At 40.4% G+C, this 23414-nt stretch overlaps 1 protein-coding gene across 2 annotated transcripts in view; it reads left to right on the top strand.

Moving 5' to 3' along the window:
- PAPSS2 (3'-phosphoadenosine 5'-phosphosulfate synthase 2) overlaps window positions 1-23414 on the top strand; it is a 77337-nt gene that overhangs the window by 37511 nt on the left and 16412 nt on the right. The window contains exons 2-8 of one of the 2 annotated variants that reach the window (XM_045569279.1): window positions 9936-10053; window positions 13164-13399; window positions 14365-14503; window positions 15062-15180; window positions 15310-15423; window positions 16955-17066; window positions 21123-21137. In XM_045569279.1, coding sequence (XP_045425235.1) covers window positions 9936-10053; window positions 13164-13399; window positions 14365-14503; window positions 15062-15180; window positions 15310-15423; window positions 16955-17066; window positions 21123-21137 — 853 coding nt within the window. The remainder of the gene's footprint in view (window positions 1-9935; window positions 10054-13163; window positions 13400-14364; window positions 14504-15061; window positions 15181-15309; window positions 15424-16954; window positions 17067-21122; window positions 21138-23414) is intronic. The other variant, XM_045569281.1, reaches the window with a different exon arrangement.

The raw sequence follows: 23414 nt of genomic DNA, 5'->3' as shown, positions 1-23414 counted from the left end.
ATGTGCCACCATGCCCAGCTAACTTTTTCTATATATTTTTAGTTGTCCAGCTAATTTCTTTCTATTTTTTTAGTAGAGATGGGGGTCTCATTCTTGCTCAGGCTGGTCTCGAACTCCTGAGCTCAAACCATCCTCCCACCTCGGCCTCCCAGGGTGCTAGGATTATGGGCGTGAGCCACTGCACCTAGCCTACAACAGGAATATTTTTATATATTCTTAAAATATTCTTTAATATTATATGATAGATATTGTATGTGACATATAATAAAGTACATATCAAAAGGAAAGCAAGTGAACAAAAAGTACATATTATAATTAATAAAAATTTTACTATTCAAAATATAAATAAAAGCACCAAAAAATATATATATAGATGTATATTTTTTTTTGAGACAGAGTCTCGCTTTGTTGCCCAGGCTAGAGTGAGTGCTGTGGCGTCAGCCTAGCTCATAGCAACCTCAAACTCCTGGGCTTCAGTGATCCTACTGCCTCAGCCTCCCCAGGTAGCTGGGACTACAGGCATGTGCCACCATGCCCGGCTAATTTTTTTCTATATATATTTTAGTTGGCCAGATAATTTCTTTCTATTTTTTCAGTAGAGACGGGGTCTCACTCTTGCTCAGGCTGGTCTCGAACTCCTGACCTTGAGTGATCCACCCGCCTCGGCCTCCCAGAGTGCTAGGATTACAGGCGTGAGCCACCGCGCCCAGCCACCAAAATATATTTTTTAAAAGTGAATAAGGTCATTAACCAGATTGTAGTTAACTAATATCAAAAGAGAAACATGCAAATGTCATAAGTAACTTACATGGTAAAATGCATATTCTTACCAGAATAAGTACAAATCAATCTAGGGGGGAAATAAGACAATAAAAAGGAAAACACAACAAAGTAATTGGAATATTAAGAAATAAATCTATTGTGGTAGCCTGGTAACTTGGTTCTGTCTCCTGGGATATGAACTGACAATACATAATGAGACCTATAAAATGGTTCATAACTTTTGATAATCATTTCACTTTGGGTTATATATCCAAGAGAAATAATCCGAGAGGAAAAAAAAAATGTAATTGTGAAACAGTTGATGCTCCTCATGTTGAGTAATGAAAATGAGGTGCGAATGATATTTTTAATTGTTTACATTATTTAATCCTCAGTGAGGAAGCTGTGACAGAGCTCATGTAGCTGGCAGTGGAGACGAGGAGTCCTGTCTTCATATGAGTAAGACTTGGACTTAAACCTGACTGTCTTCTGGGTGTGGGACCTCAGCCGTATCCCCAGCATCTCCGCGCAGCAGTTTTCAGATCTATAAATGGATCACAATGCCTGGCCTTCATAGCCCCCAGGTTTTGAGCAACAGATGAGATAATGCATATGGAAGTAGGGCTTCTACTATGGGCCAGATAAGGCATTAACTGAGGTTGCTGCTTTCTGAAAATGGATTTTTATTTTTTTATTTTTTATTTTTTTGAGACAGAGTCTCACTCTGTGTTGCCTGGGCTAGAGTGCTGTGGCGGCAGCCTAGCTCACAGCAACCTCAAAGTCCTGGGCTCAAGCGATCCTCCTGCCTCAGCCTCCCAAGTATCTGGGACTACAGGCATGTGCCACCATGCCCGGCTAATTTTTTCTATATACTTTTAGTTGTCCAGCTAATTTCTTTCTATTTTTAGTAGAGACGGGGTCTCGCTGTTGCTCAGGCTGGTCTTGAACCCCTGAGCTCAAACGATCCACCCGCCTCGGCCTCCCAGAGTGCTAGGATTACAGGCATGAGCCACCGCGCCCGGCCTGAAAACAGATCTTTACATGAATCCACAAATTGCACACCCAGAAGCAGGGAGATTAGGAGCACTTTCAATCAGCAAGGGAGCAACAAAAGCAAAAACAGTGAGGGCGGAGTTCAAACAGGACAGAGTGGATTTGTTTGCACTGCCTGGAGAGCACAAGGGTGCAGAGAAATTCAAATGCACTTGCTTGTTTTTATATTGAAGACATTATGGATACCTCAAGACAATCTTTGAATCTTGGTAAACTCACCCTGACACATGGTTTCCAGCTTCCTCATTCCTCCAGGGTCCTCCCTTTCCTGTGGCTCCTCACTGTGACACATGGCTTTGGCCCTGGGTTGCCCTGCCCCACCATGAAACCATCTTGTGTTTCCTCCAGGTTTTTTCTCTTCTACTTACGTTAAGTCAGGGGTGGGGAACCTATGGCCTTAAGGCTACATGTGGCCTTTTGAACGAATCCAAATTTTACAGAACAAATCCTTTTATTTTTATTAATACATTTTTGTTCATCTTTTATATTTTTATTTTATTTTTAAAATGAACATATTTAAAATACCAAAGAATAAAATAAGTCTCAACAAAATAATCCTCCCAGATTGACCGGCACAATTAGAACATTAGTAAGCCATAAGGGCTAAAGTGACGGCAGCTGTGCTCATGATTTAGTTTTAACTTCCCCGCTTGACAGGTGCCACTACGGCATGAAGCTGGTTGGTGAGAGTTTATGGGGGTCAAGTATGCCAATCTGTTATCAGCTTTTGACAATGGCGCACTGTGTTTCTGTTTGAAGTGGAATTTGTGAAATAGTTGCAGAGCTCTACTGTATTTTTTAATTCTCTTTCCCTAACAGCCCATCCTGTCAAAGAAGACTACGAGAACAATGAAGGAAAAAAACAGATTTTTAATGAGGAGTAGGAATTGCAATATTATCTTGTTTCTGCTAAAGATAAGATGATTTGCTTGCTTTGTCATACTGCAATATCAACATTAAAGAGATTCAATGCTGATCAGCATCATAACACTCATAAGGACCACAAATATTTTAAATTAAAGGGAGAGGTGTGAAAGGTTGTATTGCAGAAATTAAAAGATGAAAAGCAAAAACAAAGACAATTCTTTCAAGCAGCAATAAGACCTGGAAATAATGCCACTGAAGCAACTTATAAAGTAGCTTATATACTCAGAAAAAAGGGAAGTCATTCAGTGATGTAGAAGTTGTGAAAGAATGCATGGTCGAAGTTGTAGGATGCTCAGACCCCAATAGTATTTCAAACTACAAACAACTGCCTCTTTCAAGGGGAACCATAACTGATTGGCAGCATGAATTAGCCTTCCACTTAACAAAACAACTTTATGCAATACTTCAAAAGGAAAATATATATTATTCAATCGCTTTGGATAAATCAACTGATACTGCTGACTCAGCACAGGTTTAATACTTCATTCAGATGATAGCAGAAGATTTTCTTTGCTATGAATGAAGAGTTACTCACTTTGGGCACTCTTGCTAAACAGAATATGGGGAATAGAGATCTTCAACAACTTTCAAGATAATTTTGTGAAATTGGACTGAATTTGGTAAATTTAGTGAGTGTATGCACAGACGGTGCCCCTTCCATGACAGGAAAACATGATGGGTTTATTGTACAGATTTAAAAAAGTGTATTAACAGATCCAAATGCTCTCATTTCTTTTCATCGTATCTTGCATCAGCAAAATCTCTGTGCTAAAGCTACTATTTTAAGTGACACTTTGCAACAAGTTATAAGTATTGTTAGCTATATTCATGCAAGTGCAACACGGCATGGTCAGTTTTGTAACATGCTAAAGTTGAATGACAAGGTATTCAGTGTGGATTTGCCATATCATTCTAAAGTGCATTGTCTATTGCAGGAACAGGTGTTAGCCAAAAGTTTATCTCTGTGAGAATAGATAGTTAAATTTTATGAAGAACAGATTCAGCAATGTGAATTATTGGAAGAAGATTTCTATAGGAATGTAGCATTTGTCTGTGATATCATGTCAAATCAAAATGACTTGAATATTTCTTTGCAAGATAAAACTAAAGGTATATATGTCATGTGACAAAAAAAAAATCCAAGCATTTTGAAAAAAGCTATCTTTTTTCTTCAAAAGGAAATTTCAGATGAGTATTTTCCCCAGTTAGCAAAGGTCATTCATGAGCAGGATGATATATGCAAATCATTTGAGGAATACCCCTGATATAGACCTATTAATTGGATAATACAATGAAAGATTCACTGACTTTGAGAATCGTGACATCACACTCAAATTAACATTTCCATCTCACCTAGTTGATATCACCAAGGCATCAAAAAACTACAGATGGAATTGATTGAGCTTTCAGTAGATGATATTTTAAAGTCATTGTTGATGCTAAGAAAGATCAAATTGAAATACGGAAAAATGCAGTTGAATACCCACACCTTTGGCCACATGCCCAAAAATGCTTTCTTGCTTTTCAACCACTTATTGCTGTGAATCTACATTCTCCTCCCTAACCCAAATCAAGATGCCCTTAAGGTCACAAATGACTCATACTCATCTAGATCAACTGAAACTGCAGACCATGCTGCAACCAAATATTCAAATGCTTTCCAACAAAAAGCAGACCCAACACAATCATTAAAAGGTTCGTCCACTGTAACACATTGACTGCCACACTAGAGAAAAAAATTTTTTCCTTGGGGCCACAGTGTCTTATTACAAAAATAGGGCTGGGCACGGTGGCTCCTGCCTGTTAATCCTAGCACTCTGGGAGGCCAAGGCAGGAAGATTGCTTGAGGTCAGGGTTTCAAAAATAGAATAAAAACTTCAAAAACAAGGCAATCCATTCTAATTTAATGAAAATTTTATGTTTTTATTGTTTTCTGTGTGTGAGTTATATGCAACTTGAAATAGTTCATGCAGTTCCCAAGGTGAAGAGACGTTACCATATGCTTCATGAGGCCCCAAGCTCAAAACTAGTGTGAGTTAAATGCAACTCACATGGCAGTTAATGTGTTGAAATTAACAAACAGTTTTCATTTTTTGAAATTATTAAGTCCATAGTAGTTAGATTTTTACAAAACAATGTACATTTTTAAGTATATCTAATTGAAGTTTCTTGAAGGCAGCCTTATTTGATTACGGCTAAATTAATGCAGCCTTCCAACATGAAAAGGTTCCTCACCCCTGCACTAAGTCAAGGTCGAGGCTCTCTGCCACAACCAGGTGAGGTACATCAGCTGAGTTCTAGAAGCCACTTGGGCATTCCCCTCTCTGTACCACCAATAGGAGTGAGGGGTGGGCCTGGCAGAGACCCACCGCCACCCTGGCTGTGTGACAAGGCCCAGACTCTAATGAGCTCATGAGACTGACTGGGGGCAAAGGCCATCCTTCATCCTGGTAACAAAGTGTTTAAAACTGTGAGACAGCCAGGATGAGGACACTAAGTTTGGGGCAGAATGAGGAGGCTTCAAACTGGTGCATCTCAGTGTGGGGTACTTTTTGGCTGGGCTTTAATAGAGTAGCAACAACAATGAAGACAACATCGTGTGTGTATGTGTGTGTGTGTGTGTGTGTGTGTATGTGTAAAATTTTCACCCCAAAGTGCTGTCCTGTCCACTGTCTGATTTAAAATTGAGACCCACCTTCCCAGATTTGCACTGGAGTGGACCCAAATCCTCAGGACCCTTCTAAATCTGAGTGATTTAGAACTCAAACTACCATCACTTCTCGGGACTAGATTCAGTACCCCCTGGGACTCATTAGATTCAACATCCTACTGAGTGTGTGGTATGTGCTACTTTATATATTAATAGACAATTATTTAATCCTTTCAGCAACCCTCTGAAGAAAATATTCTTATCCCCATTTTGTAGAGGAAGAAACGGAGGTTCAGAGATGTTAATAATTTGCCCCAGGTCACAGAGCAAGTGGGCTGTGAAGCAGGTTTCAAATCCAGGTTTGCCTTACTCTGAAACCCATGCTCATGGTGGGTTCTGGGCCACTTCGTGCTAAGTGACAGTGTCAGACAAGGTGCAGAGGATGCCCGTGTACGCTCTATATACACACAGAGAGGCAGGCACTTTTTCCCTTTAATATGTGCTTTCTTTTCCATGGAGAGAATCCTTTTTCTGACAGCCACTTTATTTTCAGAGCTTAGAACACCATATGCTCCGTAGAAGAGTGTAAAGCTTTCAAAAAGAGAAAGAAAAGTTTTTGGCCGCCCAGCCTATTTGCAGTTGAAATATCATTAAAACATCTGCTTTCCATTTTATTTGTTTTGTCTTTTGCAAAACATCAAGGGTGATTTTGAAATAAATAAAAGGCAAAATATCTAGCTGAACCGAAAGAGCCCAGTACCTGGTCACCTGAAAATACTTGTTTAAACATTACTGGAGTGATAGAAAATTTCTACAAAAACTCATGATTAAGATTAAAGTTCAGAGATTAAATCTTAAATATTATGTTAGAGTAATTCCTTCTGATGAATTCTGAACTGGTTTTGAAAATGAAGAACTTGTTGGAAAGGCAATTAACAAGATCATAACAAAGCTCCCATAGGAGATTAACAGAGTCTGGAGTTTATTCTGATCTCTGCCTACGTGGGGAAGAAACAGCCAAGAAAGGGGAAAAACATGTCTCTGTAGACAAATTAAACTTTGGTGGGTATTCATGTGCACAGGTCCACAACAGCTCCTTAGTACAATACATTGAGATTTGGTTCAGAGCCTTTTTCCATAAATCCAGCAGCGTTAAACAATATATTCCACTATCTGAAATTTTATTATATATTTCCTAGTTTGCTTACTTTTCTTAATGACTCTTTGTGTGTGTGTGTGTGGTAAAATTTACATATAATGAAATGCACATCTTAAGTATACATTCAGTGAGTTCCCAGAAATGTAAATACCTGTATCTCAAACCCTTACCTAGTTATAAAGAATTGCCATCGCCCCAGAAGCAACTGCTGTTCTGATTTAGTAGATTAGTTTTCCCTATTTGGGGACTTCATACAAATGGAATCAGACATATGTAGTTTTCTCTGCAAGGCTTCTTTAGCTCAGCATAATATTTTCTATTCGCTATTATCAATGTTGCTTGTATCAATAGTCTGTATCTTTTGATTGCTGCACAGTATTCCGTTCTATGAGTATTCTATACTTCGGGTTGGGTTTGTTCTTGTTTTTGTTTGTTTTTGTATCTATTTTCCTATTGATGGACATTTGGCTATTTCCAGTTTTTGGCCAAATAAAGTTGCTAAGAACATTCTTGTGCCAGTCTTTTTGTGGAGACACACTTTTGTTTCTCTTGAGTAAATACCTATGAATGGAATTGCTAAGTGATAGGGGAGGTAAATGTTTAGTTTTACAGCAAACTGTCAGATTGTTTCCCAGGATGATTGCACAACTTTATACCTCCACCATCAACATACGAAAGCACAACCTTGCTGCCATTAGATATTATAAGTGGCATCTCATTTTGGTTTTAATTTGCATTTCTCTAATGATTAATGACATTGAACACTTCATGGTTCTTTACCGACCATGTGTATATATCTTCCTTTGTGAAATGACAGTTCAAATCTTTTGCCCGTTTTTAAGAATTGGGTTGTCTTTTTATTATTGAGTTGCAGATGTTTGTTATATATCTTCATGTAGTATCCAAATCTATGTCTGTATCTATATCTACATCTATATACACACGAGACCCTTTCCCTTGCCCAGGGAGTGGGGCCCCAGTTACTTGATCTTCTTGTCTTTCTCCCCAAAATGATGTCAGGGATTCAACTTTGTTTAATGCTATATTCCCAGTGTCTAGGATTGCCCCTGGCACAGAGAAGCAGCTCAATAAACATTTACTGAAAGAATCAATGAACCAACAGGTGAACTGACTTTTGGGCCTGATGTTCAGACACAATGGTTTTGGACTTAAATGGCATTAATTAACAAGGAAATTGGGAAAAAGGAAATTTAAATGTTATCCTTGAGCTATAAAGTTCGTGTGGCACATAGGACGCAGGATATCTCTGAGGATTTGTTCATCCAGAGAAATGCTGCTAGACTATCACATGGAGTAGCCTAACGTGTCTGCATTTATGAACCCACTAGTGTAAGCCATCACTGCTATCTAACATGCCACTTTCTGGAACTATGTCCCGACCGCTTCTAAGTCTTGTGTTCCGACCAGGTTTGCTTGATGAGTGATCAGAACACCCAGCTTTGGAGGGTTTTAGGTAACGTAACCCAGCTGATCCCACTGTGCCTTCAATGACCTTCCTCTTGGCACCCTCTGACACTGGTAACACCTGTTCCTTGCCAACCGGCCTTTTGCAGGGCTCTGCCTTACTGGCCCGCCCCTCCACAGGTGTGCTCTGCCCTCCTTATCTCCCCCTAGGGTTGGAAGCCAGTTCCCAGGTCCTAATGCAGCAGCCTCTCTGGCTGGGTTGGGGGGTGTCTACCGTAAATAATAATCATCCACATCCACGTTTGTAGAGAGCTTTGCCATTGACAGAGCATGTTCATCTCCATGATCTCATGTAAACCTCCAAACAGTCCTAGTTGTAGCCCTCTTTGTTTTTTTTCTTCCCTAAAGGAGGCAGCAAAAAAGAGGTGATTTGATTTGCTCCAGAATATAAACATGTAGCCCAGAGTTTTCTAAGATCCTCTAGGTGTTGCTCAAAAAATATTGGTGCTTTCTTAGCTCTGGTGGATGTACATGTGTGGTGCTTAAAAGGTTCATGGATTTTTACAGTTCAGAAACCTGTATCATGTCTGTCATTAGATATTCAATTACCACACCACAGACATATATGATTAGTTCCCAACTTTTTTATTTAACTGTTATTATGGAGTTTTCCCCCTTGGATCACATGTTATTTAAAAAACAAAAAAGTCCACCCAAGACTGTATTTATTGGCTCATTTTACTTTTTTTTAATTCATCAGACATATACCTCCTGGTCAGAGTTTTAGAATCAGGATCAGATAGTCTGTTACTTCACTAGGCTGATTTCATAACAGCCAAAATAAAGATATCTGATATTTGAATTAGCCTCTAATTCTAACACCTGGTACATTTCCATTTCTGCTGGGCTTTTTGAAAGATTTAAAAGTTCATACATTGACCCTTGGAAGAATGAAAGCATAGTTCTTGTGAAGAAGTAGCCCTGTGTGCTCAGGGACTAAACTCTTGTCGCTGATGTCTGGGTGGGAGTGACAGGGATATGACTGATTTTAACTCTTTGCACTGTGATCTGGGCTTCTCCTGGCTCTATAGGGACTGGGCTTCACCAATTCTATCCTAAGACTTCCTCAGCTGTTGGAATATTTGGGTTGTTCTCAGTTCAAGCCCGTAGGACTTGGGGAGAACATGCATTTATAGAAACAAAGACATTCCCCTAACCATTACCCAACATGCACATTTTTAAATGTCATGGAACCAGAACTATTACATAGTATCAAAAATTGTCTGATTGGCCTTATATTCTCAAAGGATCATGATGGGTATTCTAAAGGCAGTGTTTGTTTCCAAATTAGTAGAATTAATAAATGTTACACTGTTTGCCAATTATAGAAGAGGAGATATAGTTGGGGAAGACTATTAATGTAATCTGTTATTGGCTTATATTTTTTTCTGTGTTTGTGGAGACAGGGTCTCACTATGTTGCTCAGGCTGGCCTCGAACTCCTGGCCTCAAAGGATCTTCCTGCCTTGGCCTCCCAAAGTGCTAAGATTAGAGGCATAAGCCACCACATCCAACACTTGCATCATAATTTTAGTAGTTATTTTTGCAGATTGTGTTGCATGAACTGATGAAATATTATGCACTAATTTTAAAATAATTATTTTGTGGAAACCAAAATTCTTATGAATAGCATCAGGTGAATGGAACAGAATGAATAAAGTAGGTACATATACTTGCAGTTATGAAAAATACATGCATGTAGCTAATGGCTCCGGGTAATCCGTAGAAATGAAAAAAATTGTATGAGGTTGAACAAGGGTGAGTCTTTTCCAAAAATCTTTTATGTAAGTTGTTACATATATCAGCTTTGCAATTAAAATGTTAAAATGGATTTATGTTGTCTCAGTGAAGAATGTGTGTTTTATTAATCAAATGTTGTGCTTGGTCTTGTGTTTTGTAGGATTACCAGCAGAAATCCACCAATGTAGTCTACCAGGCCCACCACGTGAGCAGGAATAAGAGAGGACAGGTGGTTGGAACAAGAGGCGGGTTCCGAGGATGTACTGTGTGGCTGACAGGTATGCTACTGATCGGAAATTGACATGTGACAACATAATTTTATGGAAATTAGTGTAAAATATTACATACATTACATGTTTATTTTAACATTAGAAGGAGGCTGAGAGCTATGGTAGGAAGCCTGGGTGTTAGTCCTAACTCTACCATCAGTGAGAAGTAGAGTCAAACTCTGCTCTAGAAATAGTCTGATCCAGTCAAGGACAGTCTCTCTTTGTCAGTTTTCTCCTCTTTGGCAGGAATGGATAGGACACGTTGATTGTGACATCCCTTTTCAGCTCTAAGAAATTCAATAATTCTCAAGTTCATCCCTAAACACATTTAATGGCAGTTTTGAATGGGGCTTTCCTAATTTGACATAAAGCATTTGGCTGTCTATAAGGTTTTGAGTATTTAGAGATATTTGTATTGTTTTCTGATGTTTTGACACACTGGGGACTATTTCATTTGCTGTAAACAAACAAACATAAGAATCTGTGCAAGAAGGAAAACTAGTCATTTCCACTTGGCTGAGGATTGCCCCTGTATGCAGAAATAACTTGCTCACACTAAGGTGACCAAATGAATCTCCCTTTCATTGTGTTTTATAGCCACAGAATGTCAAAGCTAAGGGCTAGCGACAGAACTGGAATTGGAACCTAAGACCCCCACAGCCAGTCCTGCCTGTGCTGTCATCTTACACTCTGAGTAAAAGGTAGAGGAATTTGTTCCCGGGCGTAGGAATCTGACACAGCCTGGACTCAAAAGGAAAAACCAAGTTTATTTCATAGACATGACTTTTCAAGTAGATAGGAACCCAGATGCAAAAATATGTTTATCCACATTATGAAATCAGTTGATGTGTTATTATCTGCTCACAAATGATGATGTATTCTAACCTGAAAATAATTCTAAAAGCTATGGCTGGTAGAGACCTGCCTGGCATCTTTTTTGGCTATTCCGAATCTTTTCCCTTTTCTGTCCAAATCACCTTCATTCTTCTCATCTTCATATTTTTGCCCAGTGCCTTTGGTTTCCTGATTTCATTCATTCCTGGACTCTGCATCAAAATACCTTTCTCCAGCCTTCAGTACAAAGACAGACACTGGGCCAGGAACCTGCTGTATTCAAATACGCAGCATCCTCCTATTGTTATTTCTGCAATGTTTACCTCAACTTCCCCCAAGACACATAATTTGTAGCAGTAGGTACAGCTGTATTCCAGAAGTTTCCCTCCAGTTAAATGTTTGGCTTCATGACATGTTTACCAGTGAAAACAATTTTTGCCTAGGGACATACCCACAAAGTTCATTTTCTCTAATGTGGCACTCCCTTAAAAAGAAAAAGAGAACTGGTAGCAGAGAAAAATATCTAAACGGTATACTTCTTCTGTCTTTTTTTACTCTTAAAAAATCATCTTTTCCTAATTTATTTTTTTATTCTTATGTACAAAGGTAGGATATGGACCAGGCAGACCAGAAAAAACCAAGTGTTTCAAATCCAGAGACTCCGATTTGAGCCCAATTCCAGCTACATTAGCTGTGTGACTTTGGACAAGCCAATTAACCTCTCTAAGCCTCAGCTTCCTTATCTATAAAATGAGAATAAAGATTTTACCTCCCACATGGAGGTGTAGATAGAACTAAATGAAATAAAGCATAAATGCACTTAGCACAGTGCCTGGCCCATGGTAAAGTTCTTAGTAAGTGTAATTAGTGTTACCCCAATGTATTAAAATAAATATGCCAAAAATCTAGTTAAACATAGTTACTGTGATTTAGCTTTTAGTTTCCTGCGAGCTGAAGCAAAATGGAAGGAAATTTCTATTATTTCTCTCATTTTTTGATGGGAAAGAACATACCAGAGATTCAGGAGTCCCATCTCCTCTACCCCACAACCCACCATAAATTCTAAGAAGAATGTATCACTTAAGTCTTTATTCAGATGACATTGAATAACATAACTATAGACAACACCACCAACAAGGATTTAGCAAAGATTGTCGGTACGTGCTGCCATTTCTTCTAATGATCCTCTGTCAAAGCCAAGGGCATTACTTTAAAATGTAACTAAAAAACTATGGAAAATATTCATTTGACTTTTGTAGGTCACCTTTTCTCACCCAAATCTCCCTCCCTCTCTGTCCTTCACCCTGCTTTTCTCTTACATTTCCCACCTTTTCCCTCTTTCCTTCTGTTGTCTTGGCTTTCCCCTCCCCGCTGTGCCCCTGGGACTCTTCCTTGTCCATGCCCTGGTGCTGCCTGATGGTGCCTGGCACCGTGGAATATTCTTCAGGTTCAGGGACCTTGACGATAAAGATCCTAAAATCCTAAAGGACTGACTTTTTAGATTGCTAGTTTTCCAGGATAGTTCAGATTTTGAGCTATTAAGCAATTTTGAGAGTTTGCATTTTTGTCCCTTTCTTACGCGTTCTCTTATATAGACATGATCAAGTGGGTTCACAACAGTGCTTTGAAAACGGGATGGGAGGCGTATGGTAACTGTATTCTCATATAAAGACTCTAAAGAGCCTTTAGACCTAAGAATGTGACATAAGGCAGCTCTAAATACATCTCTAGCCTATCTCAGAGTGACTTTCTGTTTCATGTTTTGGGAGTCATTCTGGGAAAATCTTGAAGCCAAAAGAACAGCACGTGGACTCTGTTAGGTGGTTGTTCAGCGGCGTCCGCGGCATCCACGAGGGAGGTGGGCTTGCCAGTCTCCAGAGGCTGTGAGGGGAAATGAGACCACTGTCACCACATCTTTTGATTTTTTCAGAGAAGCCAGAATCTGGGTTTGTATGCACAGCTCGCTCATCTGTAAAACACTCTGGAGGCCAAACAGAGCATACCAAGGACCACATGCAGCCCCCAGATCTCCCTGTTTATGAACCCCGCTGGCCTTGAAAGGCTATAATCTTGATAGGGGACAAATATTTCCAAATTTGAAAACCAGTGCAAGTACCTGCCTTGTAGTCAACTTCACTTTTTCTAGACTTTAATGATTTTGATTTGCAGTTGATTGAATGGTTGTCATGAGGGTTTAGTTACACTTAAAAGTGCCAGAATAGTTCACAATGTGTCACCTTAAGCCATCCGGGACCATGTCAGTGTGCCTTACCTGTTCTGAATAGGTCTCTCTGGTGCTGGAAAAACGACAATCAGCTTTGCTCTGGAGGAGTACCTCGTCTCCCACGCCATCCCTTGTTACTCCCTGGACGGGGACAACGTCCGTCAGGGCCTTAACAAAAACCTCGGATTCTCTCCTGGGGACAGAGAAGAAAACATCCGCCGGATTGCAGAGGTGGCCAAGCTGTTTGCTGACGCGGGTCTGGTCTGCATTACCAGTTTCATTTCTCCGTTCTCCAAGGTAAAAGGATTTGGCACCGCACACGGTTCCCATGCACGGGCAGATGCTCTCAGACTGCTGGGAAAAGGAGGCCGGTGACAGGGGGCCGGAGGAGTGTCTCCCCTGTTTCTCCCTCCCATCATGTGCTCCCTCATTTCCTCCATTTAATCTTGGTTATATAAAGAGAGTTCCTTCATTTCCATATGCCAGGGCACCTGTGGACATAAGCCCTTCCATGTTCACAATTATAAGGAACATGTGGTCAGAGTTGAAAGGAAGAGACAGTTGAACAAGAAAAACTCTCAAAGCTCTGTAATTTCAGCCGTCTGAAAAAGACTGTTTAGCTCGCTAAAGAAAAGAGCAATTCACTGCGGAAGCAGAAGGTTATGTGTGTTTAATGTTGACATCACGAGGTGGAATGTCACTCTTCTTTAAAGCAGGAAATTTCTGTGAGCTACACATAATACGCTACGTGCTTTGAACACATCCTTTGAATGAAATGTGCCCGGGTTGCCAGTGCTGTCCTCCTAAGAGGAGCTGTTTTTCCGTGGTTTGCTCTGAAAGTTCTTGAGAACTGTTGTTTACTTACCAGGGTGACATTTCTGGACTTTCTCTCAAGGACTCTGCAGGGCACAAACCCCAGTGTCAAAGCCTCAATGCTATCAAATACCAAAGCACACAGTGCTTTGTCACTAAGAATTTCCTCATGAAACCTCTTCCTGCATTCTTAACACATCGACTGCCCCACTTGGAAAAACAATTTTTTTTTCCTTGGGGCCACGGTGTTTTATTGTCTTCTGTGTGTGAGTTATATGCAACGCAATCCACGTTTTAAGAATTAAATTGTCAGTAAGAACAGTAAGAACATCAACAAGGTAAAGAGACGTGTGAGTTGTATATGCTCCATGAGGCCCCGGGCTCAAAACTAGTGTGAGTTAAATACAACTCACATGGCAGTTAATGGGTTGAACATAATTGTTTTTCAGGATCGCGAGAATGCCCGCAAAATCCACGAGTCAGCAGGACTGCCATTCTTTGAAATATTTGTAGATGCGCCTTTAAATATCTGTGAAAGCAGAGATGTGAAAGGCCTCTATAAACGGGCCAGAGCTGGGGAGATTAAAGGTATGAGATCTAGCTAGTGGCACCTTTGCCAGTTACTTGGGCTATGGGTTCTTATTCTGTCCTCAGAAATCTGCCTGAACTTTCAAACCGTTTTCCAAAATTGCATATAACATACACAACTTTTTATCAAATCATAACATATTCGATATGTCCATGAGCTTATTAAAATGTGGGGCTTTATTTTCTTTAAGAACTGTCACCTCAGCCATAAGTACTAAAGTTCAGAGAACTAAAGTGGATAAGTATACGGTGAGTGTGTGTGTGTAGGGGAGTGCTTCTGGGATTTCCCCACTTTTTGTCTTTCTCTTTATTTCTAGTCAGCTGTAGAAGCCTTGAACTTAGCTAGCCAGACTGTGTTGATACTTTAGGGCTTTCCATATTGAAAATACAGCTGTATATTTTCGTACCTGTGGCTAGAGGTCAAGGATGGCTGCTTGATCTTTTTTGTTATAATCTGAATTCTCAGTTTAACACATTATTCCAACACGTGTTATGCGTTATTGATTAAAAAGATTATTCTGTTGGTACAGATATGATCTTCACCCTTATGTCTCGCAGGATTTACAGGTATTGATTCTGATTATGAGAAACCTGAAACTCCTGAGCTTGTCCTTAAAACCAACTTGTCCTCAGTGAGTGACTGTGTCCAGCAGGTCGTGGAACTTCTGCAAGAGCAGGTGGGTCAACTGGTTGTTTCTCTCTTTTTTAAATTTAATAAAGTCATGAAAAATAATCTATGCTTCTCTACTGAAGCATTCCTTTTTCAGCATTCATTTCAAATTGTCACCAATCCCATTTCATTTCAGAACATTGTACCCCATACTATAATCAAAGGCATCCATGAACTCTTTGTGCTGGAAAACAAACTTGACCAAGTTCAAGCTGAGGCTAAAATTCTCCCTTCGTTATCAATTACTAAGGTGAGTGAGTACAGATTGGCCAAGGGAGAATTAGCTTAATAGCAGTCATTATAGCCCATTCATAATTACTCTTAACAATAAGGAAGGTATGAATAAGGTACATGTAATGTCTATGAAGAAACATAGATCATTTTTGTCATTTTTTTTTAACCTCTTCTCCAAGGAACCTCTCACCAAGAGTTGCCACAGAGGCAGATTAGAAAAGTAACTTCTATATTTGCATGGGGCAATTTTACATAGCTGTCATACCTTCGACTGTGCCAAAGTGCAGGCGTCAGGCCAGTAATTATTTGTTGGTAGTGGCTGAGGAAACAGTTTGTTCAGAATTTGAGTGCTTCTTGGGCAATTGAGAAGGAATTTGAAGAAAACAAAAAGCAAGCATGCTCTAAAGTGATGTGAATGCCTCAATCTTTTCTACGCTGCAAATCTTACTCTTCCTTCATCAGGGAAAGTCCAGTCTGGGGAGAGAGGGAGACAGCTTTGGTCACATTGATTTTACTACCTGGAATATGTAAGATGCAACGCCAGCAAACTGCCCTGCACAGGGCCTTTTTATGGGTCAGTGTTTGTTGGTCTATACAAGGTGATTAAGTCTTCGCTGGTACATTTTTATTATCTATTAACAGTTTGGAGATTTTATAAGAAGCAGGGTAATTAGGGAACATGCTTCAGCTCATGAAGAGCCTACATTCCAATAAGTCATGATCAATTAATAAAGAGAACCCCCTGACTCTGTAAAATAAATTTTGAGCACCACAGTGCTCCGGGCAGATGAGTAAACACATAATTATAATTATAGCATGTTGTGATAGTTCCAATAACAGAATGATCTGCAAGCTACAGAAGTTCAAAGAACCTATTGATTAATTCTTTTGGTCATAGGGATGACAGGTAAGGTTTCAGAGCAATGACCCATAAGCTGGATTTTAGAGGATGAATAGGAATTTGAGGTAGGGAGGAGAATGGGTAGAACACAAGCCCGAAACCATATGTGTTTAGACTATACATTGTCTGGCATTGCTGGCAAATAGGGGCCCCCATTTGGGGACGTGGAAGTGCCTACGTGAGCCCCAGGGGCCGGAGCTTGAAGGGCTTTCAGTATCATACTAATAATTTTGGACTTTATCTTAGAGTCAGTGATTTGCCCCATTTAGTAAGTTGACTGAAAAAATAAAGTACATCTGGTGAAAAAATACAGCCCAACCAGAATTTTTGTGGCAAAAAGAAAGACAGAATAACCAGTGAATTTTCAAGTCGGTTGCACATTATGGGACTAGATACAGCTTAAAGTGTTCAAATAAATCATCTCAATTTGAAATCTTTTCACCACTCTTCCATAGGAAAGTTCTAGACTTTAACCTGTCTGGCCCTTAGATCACTAGTCTAAGGGGATAACATGTGGGAACACTTAAAACAAAAGGTTGTGTTCTCATCTTCCTGTCAACTGAATAAGAGAGGACTGCCCTAAGACCAGATGCCTGAAAAACAGAACTTTTATGGAAATGTTCACCTGCTTTTTCGTGTATTGCAGCTGGATCTGCAGTGGGTCCAAGTTCTGAGCGAAGGCTGGGCCACTCCCCTCAAAGGTTTTATGCGGGAGAAGGAGTACTTGCAGGTTATACACTTCGGCACCCTGCTAGATGGTATGTTTTTGTTGTTTCTTATTCTTTATTGTTAAAGAAAAATAGTCTTTCCCAGAAATTTGACAGGAACAGGAAATGTTAGTTTTGGGTTTGTAAAAATGTTTTGATCACATATAGCGTGCCCCATTCTATTATGTATAAGCTTCAGTTTTTAGGATATTTTGGTTGTTCCCAAAGGATTACTATTCAAAACTAAGGAACTGCAAAATGAAGGCTTTAAGGCCAAAAGAAGGTTAAGCCTATTTCACCTGTCCTTGCTCTCTGCTGGTCCTGAGATTCAGAAGGCAGCAGACAGAAGCCCCACTGCCCGTGGCTAGGGACCGTCTGGGACAGCCATGGTGAGCTCAGCACATGCCGTGGACCCACCTGGCGACTCCCGTCCTCCAGGGCGCCCCTGTCAAGCATTGTTGCAGCGGCTGCTTTCCTGGGTGGATGCTACGGTGTTGATATTCGAGCCCATACATGAAACACATGAGGATGCCTTCATCCACTGAACTCTAACAAGGCAGTGTTAAGGCAGCTCTCTGGCCCAGGCTGAATGGCCGTTAGAAAACTGATCTGGTCAAGATCGGAAGCATGCGTTATTCATTAGACTTCCGGACTCTTCTATGATCATTTCCTTCCTAGAACTGTCTGAGCTTATCGAATGTAACTTATGTATTTCAAGACCTTGGAGAATGGCCGCTAAGTGGGGAAGAGGGCGGAATAGACTCACACTGACATTATAAAACTGAGCAGGGCTCTAAACCTTTAGGAAGAAAAATCAAGTGAGATGTTCTTTCTTGGAAAAGACTTTCATGTTCTGGGCTTGTGCCTGTGCCTGGGGAATGGGGCATAAAGCCAGAATCTGCCCTCAAACACTGCTCAGAACCAGCCCTGCCCCCTTATTCCTCTTCTGCAGCTGACGATGCCCCGAAACCTGAGTCCTTCAGTTCTCAGATTAAATAACATCCCAGAAAGAGACTCGGTTTACTTCTAGCTTGCCTTAACTATGATAAGAATGCCTATCTCTATGGTACTTCTGTTTTCAAAGCATTTTCTCAGAACTTATTTCATTTGATCCTCACAAAAGCCCTAGGAAACAGGCAACTATTATTATCCCACTTCACAGATGAGGAAACTGACCTCAGGTTAAGTGATTTGCTGAAGTCCATACCCTTCATCGGGGCCCTAGACCAAAGTCCAGAATCTCCTGACTCCTGGCCCATTGCAGGTTCCCTACCAGGCTGCTCTCTCCCGGTGTCCTTTCCAATAAAATCTAGAAGGCCCGTGTGGTATACCGGAAAGGCTGATATTTATCTTGATGTCTTGATTTTGACACATGCTGAATACAGGCTACATCAAATAAATGTCACTGGACTCAGTAGCCAGCCACGAACAAGAGGTTGATTATGAGCACATGAACCAGAGGTGTGGCCAAAAGACAAGTGAAGCGCATTAAAGGAGGGGAACTCATTACAAATAGTGCTGTTGACCTTTGACAAGTATTTGTTCCACAAGGAAAAATAATCAGGGCAGTGGAAGTGGTTGCAGAGGTCAATGTTAATGGAAATCACAGGTCATTAGCCTGGGACCTAGGAGTTCAGAGTTGGGTAACCAAAAACATCCTAAAATAGGCAAAATGGTAGGATAAGAGTTTATGACTTTTGATGGATTCACAGGTCTCACTCTGTTGCCCACACCTGGGTGCAGTGATGTAATCATAGCTCACTGTAACCTTCAATGCCTGGGCTCAAGTGATCCTTCATCCTCCTCAGCCTCCTCAGCCTCCCAAAGTAGCAAAGGACTATAGGCATGCTCCACCACACCTGGTTAATTTTTTTAAAAAACTTTTGTAGAGACAGGGTCTTGCTATGTTGCCCAGGCTGGTCTCAAAATCCTGGGCTCAAGCGATCCTCCCACCTTGGCCTCTGAAAGTGCTAGGATTATATGTGCAAGCCATTGTGCCTGGCCTTGATGGATTCTTAAAAGAATTTATGATTCATGTAGATGAAGAATACAGATAATCCATGTGGATCATTTAGGCAAAATCTCTTGCCTTTCTTTTTACATCATCTCAATTTCATTTTATGGGGGTTTTCAAGTTGCAAAAACACATTGCTTTTCTATTTCTTATTTGGTGCTCACTACCATGCGGTGGATGAGGCAGTTATTATTGCTCCCACTTCCCGTGTAATGCAGAGGTCTGTCCCCTGCCGAGATCACTAGTCTGCGGACACGAATGAGGTCACTTTCCCTTTCATACTTGAATCCCACTAGTTCTAAGTTCCTACCTGCTCATGCAGAAATCCCGGTTCTTTCCCAAGCTTATACCTCAGCGTTTGTGGGAGTCCCCAGAGGTGTGTTTCCTGTGCTCTCGAGTCAGCTCCACAGCCACGTGCCACTTGCTGCATGGATCCGTGTGGCTCTCTGCACCCACCAACATGCAGATCCTGCCCAGACACTCCAGCCACTGCAGTTCTTGGCACCACAGGGCTGCGGCAGTTTATGGACTCTTCCTTGCATGGGAAGAACGTTTCCTTCCTCTCTATTGACCTCAACTGAAGACTGTCTAGGGGGTTCCTTGAGTCACACAGCATTGGAGAATTGAGTGCAGCAACTCTCCCAATCGGTATGGACCCCATTATCCTCCTGTGGCTCCAGTGTGGTTATGTCGAGGGGGTGGGGGTTGTTCAAGACCAGATGTGCTATTTCCATAATCCCTCCCCCTTCCAACCTGCAGGACCTGTTTCTGAAACTTTCTGTAAGACTCTTTTGCCTTCCACTGGCTCCACCATCTCCCTCGGCAACCAGTCCATTGGACCTGCTCACACAGCCCCAGCTGTAGTCAGGGTTCAGAGCTCCGCACACCCTCCAGAAGACTCCTCAGCTCCTATGCAAATCAATTAATAAAAATAGACACCAAAGGTGTCATGCTGCCCACCTCTACCACTTTCTGTATGTCAGTTTAGTTTTGGCCTATGTAGAGACAGACTCTCCTGGTGGATAAGAGTGTGAACTGTGGAGTCAAACTGTCTGGGTTTGTGTGTCCACGATACCTGTGAGCCTGGGCCACATTACAACCCTCTCGGCTCAGTTCCCTTATCTGTGTGATGGGGATGGTAATAACTGTCACAGGGGTGTTGAAAGTTTAAGAGAAGGCCTACGTCAACAGTAAATGTTCCATACATGTTAGCTATTATGAGCAAATCCCCACTGCGCACAGTTAGAAGAACTCGGAGTCTTGGCAGGTGTGGTGGTGCACGCCTGTAATCCCAGCTACTCGGGAGGCTGAGGTGGGGGAGTGCTGAGCCCAGCAGTTGGAGGTTCTGGTGAGCTATGATTACACCATTGCACTCCAGCCTGGGTGACAGGGACAGACCCTGTCTGTATATATAAAAAAAAAGTCAAGACTTTCCAAGGCAAGGTGTAAAACTGCTCCACATGTACTGCAAGCATGTGTTGACCACCAACTGTGTTCTGACACTGGAGTTTCATATAGGTTATCACATTTAATCTGAATAACACCATGGTGAAGATATTTTGTGCACATATAGAAATAAGTATTGGAAAGATTAAATAACTTACTTAAGCCTGGACCCAAGTCCAGGTGATCCTAGCTCTAACATTTGTGCTTGTTCTACTGGGCATACTTTCATGTCCCCTAAACATCTGGGATACTAGGAAGTTCTAGGGCAGTTTGCTTCTACACCTTCCCCCAGAACCTGGTTTGGAAACCATTTGACAGTGGTTGTAACATCTCATATTTGGAAGAAACAACTTCTTGCTGAAGTTGGAGGGGCTATTAACATATGTTATAATTATTTTAAAACATAATCATCTGAACAATGCTTTTGAATTGTATCGAACAATATTCCTTACAAATTCTGATTTCACCAGCTTTTTGCTATCATATATCCTCTATTTTTAAAAATAGCATAACAAAGATCTCGGTATATTTGTATGTTATATGTGTGATGTGTCATAGTAGGAATTTGTTCCTTGACATTGTTGCTCTAAGATTATTTTGGTAAAGAGCTGAAAACATGTTTCTTAATTGTGTTTGTATTTCTCTAGGCATGGTCCAAGCTGGTATGTACTTTGACTTTCCAAGAAATTATTATAATTAGACATGTTACATTGATTTGAAATGGTTAAGAACATATCTAAAAAGAAAAATCCACATTAACTACTTGGAATCACTATCAGTTCATGATCCAACCAGTTATAGTAGAATAATAAATACTGCATTCTTTTGTTGATTGGACTCCAAAGAACAGGAAATTTCTGGATCAGATGCAGCTGTTGTTTATAATGTTGTATTTGGCTGACAAGAGCAAACTTGTTTCTAATTTTTTGTTGTACATTTTGTTCCTGAGTCTTTCAAATTTGTAGTCCCCTCCCAATGACTGATGGTCCTCCTCTAGTTTCACAAATCTGGAATATTTTTTTCCACTGTGTTTATAAAAGATTTTTAATTGATGAAGAATAAATCCATTTTAGATGCAATTGAAAGTGGATGCACCTGGTTGGATTGTGTACGATTGTATACGATTGTATTTCATTTGTTTGCAATGTGTGATTATGCATGAATTTAATTTCAAGCTATCATGATTGATACTGATAAAACCAGGAATCAATATACTTTTGCTGTGACTGTAAACGTCTGCATTGTAACAGAATGGAAAGGTAAAATTCTAATTTACCTTTGGTGTTGTTCTCATCATTGTTGTTTTGCTTTTTAAAGAGCCTAGTTAAGCAATAAAGAGTAATTTAGTTTTTGCATGGAAACAACCCCAAACAACCAACAAGCAGATCTATGCGGCTAAACCAGAAGGCTTGAAAATTATTTAAAGCAAAAGAAAAATCATTCAATTGAACAAGAAGTTATCTGTTGGACTTACTGTGGTTAAAAAACCACAATATTCTCTTTCAACTCGAGATATAACACAATAAAATAATCAAGGCAGTTCCTACCAGAGCTGAAGCACATGAAGGAAAAGGTTGAAAGCCCCAGTCAATGTTGAAAGCCATGGAGGATGTTTCTGCACAGTTAAATTGTTGGATAAATTTATGTATTGGAAAAGTTGATAAAAATGATGGCGAAACTATAGCAAATCTGTTTATACCCACGTGGAGTTGCAGCTACAGGCATATGAAATCAGTTGCTGTTATTACACGGCAGAGCTCCTTTCCATAACATCCCACACATTAGCTCTTTTATTGTGACACCAGCCAGGGAGTGCTGTTTGATTTTCACTCAAGGCCAAGATGAAGGTGGATCAGAGGCTGCATTGGATGGAAGGAGGCGACTGCAACAGGAAAGTGAAGTATCCCTTGGATTTCAACCCAGAACACTTGATGCAAGACATTGTTGCAGGCATGTTGTCGGCAGGCCTCAGCTTCCTCCGGCACCCTGGTCCACATTTTACTTTGCATTTTGGTTTACTTTATTTTCCTCAAGTCACTCTTTATAAGCAGAGGAAAGTATCATGGTCTTTCTTGCAGTAGCGTGGTCCGTAAGCAATCTACAGAAAGCAATACTTCTAATTAGAACATCAGCATCCTTGAATGTATTATTTTCTGCCAGTCTCTCTTCCTTTTCCTCGCCTAGACTGTGTGGTGGATTTAATTATCTTTCATTATAAATTCTGATCAATATTTTGCTTTATGGTATGCCCTTTGCAGCAATCCAGGGAGGTACGTATTATTTATTATACCATTTTTCCAGTTCAGAGTTCAGAGAAGGTAAACATATTAATAAATGGGAGAGCCCCTGACTTTGAGTTTAGTGTTATCTGCAAAGGACTTGGCTGCTCTTGAACTTTGAAACAAAGAGTTATTTGAACAATAAAACCATTACTTTCCGTGCACAGTGGCTACTTTGTGGTTGATAAAGGATCTCAAAGCATATTGCCGGATTTTATGATAGCCTGGATTTCTTTATTGCTGGCAGTTGCTGTCTATATCCTGTGACATTCCTTAGGTTCTAGGTCCTTTTGCAGACTATTTAAAAGGTGCAAAGTGATATGCCTGGAAAGTTTGGTTTCATACCTACTAGGGGGAGTCTTACACCCCAAAGGAATAGAACTCACATCTTTAACTCTGTCAGAGCTATTCTAAATGTTGGATTTGAAAGTTAGGTTTATACGACTTCATTAACCTATGGCATATTTCCTCAGATCCATAAATAATTGCATTTGTTTTCTCTAGACTTGAATGCTTTCTTTATTCACCTTCCTTTCACTCCCTTCTGCATCTTGAACTTGGGAACTCCTGCAAAATTTTCCCTGATATTCATTTCTGTTACACACTTATCCATGGGCCCTTGTTTTCTCACTTGTAAGTACAATTAGGAGACTGGCATAT

The sequence above is a fragment of the Lemur catta genome, chromosome 14, assembly GCF_020740605.2.
Source record: "Lemur catta isolate mLemCat1 chromosome 14, mLemCat1.pri, whole genome shotgun sequence".
Lineage (NCBI taxonomy): Eukaryota > Metazoa > Chordata > Mammalia > Primates > Lemuridae > Lemur > Lemur catta.
Note: the sequence above shows the minus strand (reverse complement) of the source record. Positions and strands in the feature narration are given on the sequence as shown.